Source organism: Zalophus californianus, chromosome 6 (genome assembly GCF_009762305.2).
Source record: "Zalophus californianus isolate mZalCal1 chromosome 6, mZalCal1.pri.v2, whole genome shotgun sequence".
NCBI classification, from domain to species: Eukaryota; Metazoa; Chordata; class Mammalia; order Carnivora; family Otariidae; genus Zalophus; species Zalophus californianus.
The window spans coordinates 144,877,683-144,887,357 of record NC_045600.1 but is presented as its reverse complement, the minus strand read 5'-3'; the positions used below and the strand labels follow the sequence as shown (position 1 = coordinate 144,887,357).

The window sequence follows — 9,675 nt, the reverse complement described above, 5'->3', positions numbered from 1 at the left end:
CCCGCCCCGGTGCCGGGCCCCGCGCCGAGTCCCCGCGGGGGCGCCGGCGCGCGGTAACCCGGAAGTGGCGGCGGCGGCGGCGGCGGGCGCGCGGGGGCGGGGGCGGCGCGCTGGAGCCATGGCCGCCGCCGCCGGCTTTGTGTGCCGCGCGCTGGCCCCGACCGCCCGCGCCTCGCCCCGGCCGTGGGACCGCCGCTGACCCAACCCGGCTCCGAGCGCCGCGCCCGCCGGGCCGGCCCCGCCTCCCGCGCTCCGCGCCCCGCCTCCCGCCTCCTGCCGCCGGGCGGGCGGGCCGCAGCCGCCCTCCGCGCTCGCTCGCTCGCCCGCGTCCTCGCCCGCGCCCGCCCGGCCTCCGGCGGCGGGGCTCCAGGCCGCCCCGATGCCCGAGCCAGGCCCCAGGATGAACGGCTTCTCGCTGGGCGAGCTGTGCTGGCTCTTCTGCTGCCCGCCCTGCCCGAGCCGCATCGCCGCCAAGCTGGCCTTCCTGCCGCCCGAGCCCACCTACACGGTGCTGGCGCCCGAGCAGCGCGGCCCCGGCGCGCCCGCCCCGGCCCCGGCCCCGGCTGCCGCCGCCGCCGCCGCCGCCGCCGCCGCCGCCGCCGCCGCGGCCCAGCCGGCGCCGCAGCAGCCCGAGGAGGGCGCGGGGCCCGGCGCGTGCAGCCTGCACCTGAGCGAGCGCGCCGACTGGCAGTACTCGCAGCGCGAGCTGGACGCCGTCGAGGTCTTCTTCTCGCGCACGGCCCGGGACAACCGGCTCGGCTGCATGTTCGTGCGCTGCGCGCCCTCCAGCCGCTACACGCTGCTCTTCTCCCACGGCAACGCCGTGGACCTGGGCCAGATGTGCAGCTTCTACATCGGCCTCGGCTCGCGCATCAACTGCAACATCTTCTCCTACGACTACTCGGGCTACGGCGTCAGCTCGGGCAAGCCCTCGGAGAAGAACCTGTACGCCGACATCGACGCCGCGTGGCAGGCGCTGCGCACCCGGTGAGCCCCCCGGGGGTCTCCAGTCCCGGCCTGCAGCCGCGTGAGGCGGGGAGGGCAGGCGGGTGCCCTGGGGGCCTGTGGGGCGGCCGGCGGGGAGAGGGGCCCTTCCTCCCGGGCTGTGCGCCAGCAGAGTGTGACCCCCCCTCCCCCCGCCCCCAGGACCCTGTGGACTCGCTTTTCTTCTCCAGCCCTGGCCTTCTCCCACCCTCTCCCCAAATCCCACCAGCCCTCAGGTTCCTTGTGAGCTCAGACCCGGGGGATTTGCCTGTTCAGGCACGCCTGGGTGCCCCCGGCCCACTGGCTGGGTCTTTTGTGGCTCTGGTCACCGCAGGTGGAGGCGTGGGGGTGGCTTAAGTGCTGGGCAGAAACAACTTGGTTCGCGCTGAGTTTGTGTGAGCTGGCCGCCAGAGCCTGAAGGTCCTCAGACTGAAGTGACCTTGGGCAAGGCACGGGAGCCTCTCGACCTCGGGCTCCCATAGTGTGTGGTCGACGGGATGACTTCCAAAGACTTTTGCTCCCGTTGTAAAGGGCTCCGAGGGGCCATGGGTGGGCAGCGCTGGAGGCAGCTGGAGGGGCGCATGGTGTGAAGTTTGTCTCCTGGGGGGGGGGGGGCGGTGCAGAGTAGCTGGCGCTATGTGGGCAGGAAGGTAGCTGGTGGCGGTCGGCCTGGCACCTTCCACAGAGCCACAGAAACAAGCCTGGGCTGAGTTTGAATCTTACCTGGCAGGGTTTGGGGACTCGCTTGACCTTGAATTAGCATTCACAGGACTGGAGAGTATTTATGGTGGGAGAGCCTTTGATGTGCAAGGCCCAAGTGGCCGGCCTGGTTCCTGGGTCAGAAAACGGGAGTTTTATTCTCATTTTGGGCACACCTCTGGCAAATGCGCAGTCACATCACCTGTTTGTGCTCTGGTTTTGGTATTTGTGACTTTTCGCCACCTACCCTAGAGCAAGGATGGTGAAAATACCTGAGATCATGTCTATAATGCGATCTGATTTCTCCCACTGAAAGAGTCCCCAGGTTAAGTGCGGTTGGCACGATTCTGGCAACCGGCACTTAACGTGTTTTTATCTAAAATACGTTTGCGTGGCTTATGCAGATTGCCAACATGAATGATGTCGTCTCCTGTTCATGCCTATGCTCCTAAATTACCCTTTGCCTTTCGGGGGAAAATGCCGCAGGAAAGTATTTAGGATTTAATGTTACATTGTTATTTGTGTTCTCTTGGAGTCCTGAAGGACTTCACTGGGATGATGGTTTTTCGAAAGTGGTTTGGGTAGATGAGAATGTATCCAAGTAGATCCACTGAGTCAGGATCCACAGGTAGTTGAAAGCCACCTGTTCCAGTAAAGGGTTTCAAAACTATGTGTCCTACACAATCAATACATTGCTACAGTGTACTGTTGATAAAGGCATTAAGAATAAGGGTTGGCATTGAATCTTTTAAAAATGAACCATTGAAACCCTACTTTGAGTATCCAGATGTGAGGATTTCTTTCTTTTTTTTTTTTAAGATTTTTTTATTTGAGAGAGAGAGAGAATGCGAGATAGAGAGCATGAGAGGGAAGAGGGTCAGAGGGAGAAGCAGATTCCCCGTTGAGCAGGGAGCCCGATGTGGGACTCGATCCCGGGACTCCAGGATCATGACCTGAGCCGAAGGCAGTCGCTTAACCAACTGAGCCACCCAGGCGTCCCTCTTTTTTTTTTTTTTTAAGATTTTATTTATTTATTTATTTGAGAGAGAGAGCATGAGAGGGGGGAGGGTCAGAGGGAGAAGCAGACTCCCCGCTGAGCAGGGAGCCCGATGCGGGACTCGATCCCGGGACTCCAGGATCGTGACCTGAGCCGAAGGCAGTCGCTTAACCAACTGAGCCACCCAGGCGCCCCAGATGTGAGAATTTCTATAGACCATTGTTCGTATGTGTGTGTAACTACATTAGAACGAAAGCCTTTCAGATATGAGGCTAGCCTTTGCCCTGAATATGCAGGTGTGGCTGTGTTACAAAATAGGCTAGGTGTAGTTATTTCCTGGAGGCTTTTGTCATATTTAGTTTAAGGGCATTGTTTTTGGGTAAACAGTTCGATTCAGTTTTGGAACATCTGATGATAGATCTAAATTTTGCCTACCGTTTCTTTAATTTTACAGGGGAATTCATATCTAGATTGATTCACACACCTGTAAAGTGGGGTAGAATTTAAAGGCTGCGGTGAGAGTCTTAGAATTTGAGGAAACTTACAGACCATCCTGCCCTGTGCTTTTCAACTGTTTGGAAGGTGACCCCACAGTAACACATAGAGGTCACGCCTCGATCAGGCACACACATATACATCATATCTGCCTACACGTCTGTATCTGAAGCAAATGTTTCACAAACCCCTCTTTTCTCTATGGGCAACGTGCATGGCATAATATATTCCATTTCAAATTTTTAAAAAGCAGAAGAAGAATGTGGGTTGCTAGGCACGGAATTTATTTCCTAACTCCTGGACGCGGGTCTTGTGCACGCCCCCCGTCTGACTGAGGCCCGGGGAAGGCCGTCTCACGGGGCGTCCGCAGTAGGTCTCCTGACCGCTGGTTTCACACTCTTCCCACTACACCAGGTAGTCCTGCTTATCAGATTTCTCAAGAGGTGCATTTTTGTGTGTCGGTTACTCTAATAACATGGGAGTTACCCGACCCTGAAGCCGGTCCGTCTCCTCACTGGCTTCCTTCAGCCGACTCTCTGGTTCTCTCTGGTTCTCCTGCCGTCACCTTGCCTGGAAGGTGCCCTGTTCTGTGCCCGTTTACAGCTCTGTTCAGGTCCTTGCCAAGGCAGGAGTGCCTTCCACCACAGGTACCCGCTCCGTGGCTGGGCCAGACCCCCTTTTCCACCTCCTTCTTTGGGGATCTCTCTTCTGACCTGGTCCACACTGCTCATGACCCTGATGGGAGAGCCTGCCTTGTCCTGCATGGTCTCTGTCTATACTCAGGCTGCGTTCCCCCGGAGTACCTGGCTCCCTCCTCCCACTCACCTCTAGCCTCTTGCGTGTGCCCCCCTTCTCCTGTGTCGGAAACACTGGATCCTGACCGGGTCCTGATTGGATTCGGAGACCCTTTGTGTTCCTGGACACCTGGTACTCAGCCCCTTGACCTGCACTTATCGTGCTTTTTTACTATGTCTTGTTATTTAATGGTCCTTCCCACTAAATTGAAAGCCCCTTGAGGGAGGGACTCTGTGTCTTCTCTATGCCCAACAATGCCCTAAAATAATAGGTACACATTAAATATTTGTTTAACGAATAGCACATATGGATGCCGCATAAGTCAATAAATGAGATAAATTTAGTTTTTCCTAAGTTGGACTCTTACAAACAAGAGTTGGGTCTTATTTTACCTCCAAAGCTTTAATATCCACGGACACAACCGTAGACCAGAAAGGGGGGTTGTTTTATGATGTATTGGCCTGAGGTCTGATCCATTATGTGTTTGTTCTGGGGACAGTGAAGTGTCTGTTTCAAACAGAAGAGTCACAGTAACCATTCCTTTATATTCCTCTTCATCTGTGTCCCACCCGTGTGTGCGTCAGCCCCTGCGCATGCTCTAACGTGCTGCCCGGTCCTTGAGGGAGGACTTCCCACATAGACACTACCTAGTATGCCTACTACCCACGTGCATGGGGGACATTAGCAAGGAGTGGTGAAGTGAGCAAGCAGTCCAAAACAAAGGTCTGCGGGGGAAGTAAACGTGAAGGCAAGAAGGGTGTTCGTTGCTATTTGGCCAGTAGATGATTATTTGAAGCATTTGAAAACTTGTTAGAAAAGGTGTGGAATAGAAGTAGCTTTGAAGGAGTCAGGAAGAGTGTGGACCCAGTGTGGACGAAGTTGGAGTCCCAGTCCATTTGGGCTGCTGTAAGGAGATACCACCGACCGGGTGGGCCCCAGACAACAGAGATGTATTCCTCCCGGTTCTGCAGGCTGGACATCTGAGATAGGGGGCACCAGCGTTGTCGCAGTCCAGTGAGGACCCTCTTCCCGGTTGCAGACTGCGGACTTCTCATTGTACTTGCGCTGGGCAGAAGGGACGAGGGAGCGTTCTTGGGCAGCTTTGATGAGGGCACTAACCCCCCCCCCCAGAAGGGCTCCTAACCCTAACCCTCAGGACCTAACCACCTCCCAGAGGCCCCACCTCCTGATACCATGACTTTGGGGGTTAGGTTTCAACATGTGAATTTTGGGGGAGCGGACGTGAATATCTAGTCCTCCTGCAGTTGGTATGGGAACAATGAGGAGAGGTTCTCTACAATGGAGAACCTAAGCCCGACTGAAAGCTTGAAGGTTAGGACGTGCTTTACATTTGTGTTACATACTTTGCACATTTGTGTTACATACTTTGTTAAGTACGTTGTGAATACAAGCCATTGAGGGAATGCGTTGGAATCCCTTAGAAATATTTGTAGAGGGCGCCTGGGTGGCTCCGTCGTTAAGCGTCTGCCTTCGGCTCAGGTCATGATCCCGGGGTCCTGGGATCGAGCCCCGCATCGGGCTCCCTGCTTGGTGGGAAGCCTGCTTCTGCCTCTGCCTCGTCCCCTGGCTTGTGCTCCCTCTCTCGCTGTGTCTCGCTCTCTCAAATAAATAAATAAATAATAAATACCTAGAAAGGATGCTGAAAATCAGCGCAGCCTTCTTGGAAGTTGGTGTTGGAACCTGAGCTGGGGCAGTGATTACTCTGTGTGGGTTAAGGTGGGAGTAGGCAGATTAAGCCCCTCAGCACACGTCCTCAGGGGTCCAAGTCCTCAGGGGTCCTCTGGACACAAGCAGCTGTAGAAGCGGGCCCCAGGATTCCAGAAGGTGTGAGTCAAGCGGATTTGCAAGCGTAAACCCAAACAAGCAAATAACCCAGAGCATGAGGTGGAAGATGGGTGGAGAGTATTTCGGCTGAAACATTTTAATCTAGAAAAACAGGAGAGAAGGCGTTTGTGATTCAGTTTATCTTCAGTGTTTACCGGTGCCATCCACAGAAGTTGTTGGAACCTTCCGTTTGGTGCAGAGACTGTGGAAGGGCGAGGCGTTTGGTGACAGAAACACTGACCCAATCGGAGAAAGCAAATGCAAGAGAGAAAGAGAACTGACTTTTGGTGCCTCGGTGCCAAAGGCAAATTACCGAAGACAATATTTCATTCACTCGTTCATTTACTTTACCAGCAAGCCATTAACCATTAACCAGGTGTGCACGTACCAGACACTGGGGGAGGTGGGGAGGTTCCCTTTGAGTATCACTAATCCCAAACGCTTGCTTGCTTGCTTCTGTTTCTTTTTTGTGAAAGGATGGACTTGAATTTGGAGGCCCTTTTTTTTTTTTTTTTCCAGCTGAAAGGTCTCACACATTTATTACTGAACCAACCTGCTGGTGCGGAGACACAGAAACAGAACAACCATTTCCCCAGTAAAACATGTCCATTGTTTAGGGATTGTTTAGGGAGAGGAGTAGGGATGTTTGCAGAGCGATAGGATAGGAACATGGGACCCTCTTGTGGCTTTAGTAAGTGTGCAAGTGTGTGTCCATCGCCTCCTCGGAGCTGTGCCTGAGTTTAGTACCGTTTTTCATCCGCATCCACCAGGGAATGGGATGATCCTGCTTTTGTTTCTTGGCCAGGAATCTCTTGATTCTGGAAGATCGTGAGAAGACATGGCGAGGGTCAGCCAACCGCACACACCACGGTGGTGGTGGAAAGGAGAGAGAGCTTTTAGAGGCATTTTGAACACGTAACTGTGTGTTGCTGTTTTATAACTTCTGTGTCTGTGATTCACAGGATCCATAACTAGACGATTCGTAAGTCCCAGGAAGGCTGTAGTGGGTGCCCTCGGGTGGTGGGATCCGTGTGTTGGTTGTGAATGGTGTGTATCGTTCTGACTCTCAGGATGGGTTTCTCCTGGGAGGAGCAGAGCAGCTCCTTTCCCAGAGAAGGTGAAGTTGAAGACCTGACTTCTTTGCTCTCAGTTTTCCCAGAGGGACTACGACGGTGCCATTAAGGGAGGGACGCTTAGGATTTCTGCCTGGGTTTGACCGACGGGGAATGAGGAAAATAGAATGTGCCGTGAAGAGTGGTTGACATGAGGCACAGGCGTGGTGGTGTTTCTAGAAAGGGAACAGAGTATTGGCTTGCAATTTAAGGCAGCCAATGTGGGACTATCCCACTTGGGAGAGTGCAGCTCCTCAGAATAGACTCGTTGAAGCCGAAGTGGGCGAAGTGCGTTTTGGGGGTTGGTAGGGCGCCCTTTGCTTCGGCGTCTCCTCCGGGCCCTCGGAGCGCGTGTGCCGGGCCAGGCCGTGGTGGTGGCCTCGCTGTGCGGGTAGCGCTTCTCTCTGGCCCCAGCAGATCCCGAGCTTTTGTGTCCGTGGTTCATCATTCCTTCTCCACGGTTCTGTTCCGAGGGTGACCCACTTGGGGAAGACCCGACGGGCTTGTGCATGTTTCTGTGTGAAGGGGCAACCACGCCTTCCAAACGCATTTGTATTTATTCAGGGGCCCTTGGAGGGTCGGGCGTGAAGCCGTAGGCTTGGTGCCTTGGTGCCCAGCTGGCGGAAGGGGCCTTTCCTCCCTTTGTTCTTTCTGGAGAAGTCACCTCAAGGGTATCACCGGACAGGACTGAGAGCGCAGCCCCGAGGGGGCGCCCTACCCTCTCCCACAGCTTTGGCTCCTCTCCTCTACCCTGTCCAGGGCCTGGATCCCACAGGAGACCCCAGGCCCGGTGTTAGCATGGGCAGCACACCCGCCTTCCCTGGGGTATTTTGCTTCAGCTCGTGGTGAGACTATGAATCTGCACTTGAAGAGGCCTTTCGCACAGGGATCCAAAATCTCAGCAAGAGACGCTCAGGAGATCATTAGCTGGCTGTTCGAATGACTTCTTTTTTTTTTTCTCCCAGGCTTGCTTTAAAGAATAGGCTTCCTGATTTGTCTAAGAGTTTGAATTTACAGAAGTTAGATAAGCCCAGAACCTTTGGAGTGAGGGAAATTCGTTCTGATTCCAGCACACCTTCCAGTCCCTCATGTCCCCTTGAAGCAGGCACATCCCGGGAGAGGGGCCGGGCCCCCAGGGTGTCCACTCCCCCGGCGCCTGCAGGGGCTCTGCCCGCCAGGCTCCTGCCCCTCCTGGCTGCAGGGCTTGGAGGCCCAGTCTCCACGGAGCTCCCGGCCTCCACGAGCCTCACTCTGACAAAAGAGCATGGGCCTTGAAGAGTAGCCCACAGTTGGTTCCTTAAAGCTTGTCAGGAGCGCAGTGACACTGTTGTCTTTCTGTGACCACCCGTGTGGGCTCCCGTGGCCGGCCTGGAGGCCACTGGCTGTAGGGAAATAGGCCTCCTCTCCCTCGTTCCGCTCCTCTCCTGCCCTGTGGCCGATGACCGCCCCCTGGGACGGTGGGCAGCTGGTGGCCGGTGGCCGGGGGTGTGGACTTGGCCGTGCACGGCCCCTGGGGCCCAGGGGAGTGGGCGGGCTGGGTGAAGGCGGTGGGGGACCCAGGCGCAGGTGCGCAGGGGTGGCCCTCCACGCTGCTTCAGTCAGAGGTCTCCAGCTGGAGACGACTTGGTGATTTATTTCTTCATTTAGCTGATTTACAGCCGTGCTGATTCCTGGCTCTTACGTCAGAGCAACCCAGCAAGGTTGTCTCAAGGGGGACCTGGTGAGGAATGTTCCTGTGAGTCTGAGCTTTCTCTGATGCTTCTGTGGGAAGGGCAGGGATTTTGGAGTCAGGCACACCCGAGTTTAGATTAGCTGCTTGGCCTTGGGCGGGTCTCCTAACCTGTGTGCACCTCAGGTACAGTCATGACCGGACTGGTCACTCACTGTGTCAGTAATGATAAAATGGGAGTGACCCCCCCCCCCCCCCGTGTGAGATGCACTAGCCCAGCGCCTCCCACGCGGTCAGAGCACCACAAATGGGCTATTACCGTTCACGATCATTAATAACATTATTAGAGTTATCATAACCGCATGCTCAGATCATGCGGAAGGCCAGGCACTTAGATCAGGAGGACCGTTAGAGAGCTCACTCCCTTCCCCACCCTGCATGGATGTGAACAGCGCGCAGGGCAGGCCTGGCTCGGTGGCTGTGGGCGCAGAGCACAGCAGAGATGACTGAGTTCTGCAGGCGTCCCCCCCCCATCCGTGGGAGATTTGTTCCGAGGCGGAGTGTACCAAACCTGTGTATGCTGGGCTTTGCCTTGGGCACACGTACCTGTGATCAAGTTGGACTGTAAACTAGGCACAGCAAGAGACAAGCAATAATAACTTATAATAAAATAGAACAATTGTAACAGTATACAGTGGAACAATATACTGTGATGAAAGTTACGTGAATGTGTTCTCCCTCTCCAGCTACCTTACTACGTGGCACTCGCCCTCCTTATGGGGACGTGAAATGATACGGTGCCCACATGATCAGATGACATGAGGTGGGGGACGTGGGCGTGGGGACGTGGCGTCAGGCGGCTAGTGATCTTCTGATGAGGGGTCGGAAGGAGGATCACCTGCGTCCGGACTGTGGTTGAGCTCCAGGAACTGGAGACCACGGATAAGTGGGGGGGTGACTGTGTATGTTGTTAAGGGGCAGAGGCTGTTTGAATTTATTCCTCCGGGCTCCGTGTATCACGTTTGTGCTCTGGGGAGTAGTATGCATTAGTGTTTCAAATTGGATGGCACTTCATCTAC

At 55.3% G+C, this 9,675-nt stretch overlaps 1 protein-coding gene across 3 annotated transcripts in view; it reads left to right on the top strand.

Annotated features, from left to right (window-relative positions):
* The first annotated feature begins 275 nt into the window (after positions 1 to 275).
* The window catches only part of ABHD17C (abhydrolase domain containing 17C, depalmitoylase), a 47,201-nt gene continuing 37,801 nt past the window's right edge, over positions 276 to 9,675 (top strand). The window contains exon 1 of one of the 3 annotated variants that reach the window (XM_027571380.1): positions 276 to 987. In XM_027571380.1, the coding sequence (XP_027427181.1) occupies positions 380 to 987 (608 nt within the window). In that variant the 5' untranslated portion in view covers positions 276 to 379. The remainder of the gene's footprint in view (positions 988 to 9,675) is intronic. The other 2 variants (XM_027571381.2, XM_027571379.2) reach the window with 2 other exon arrangements.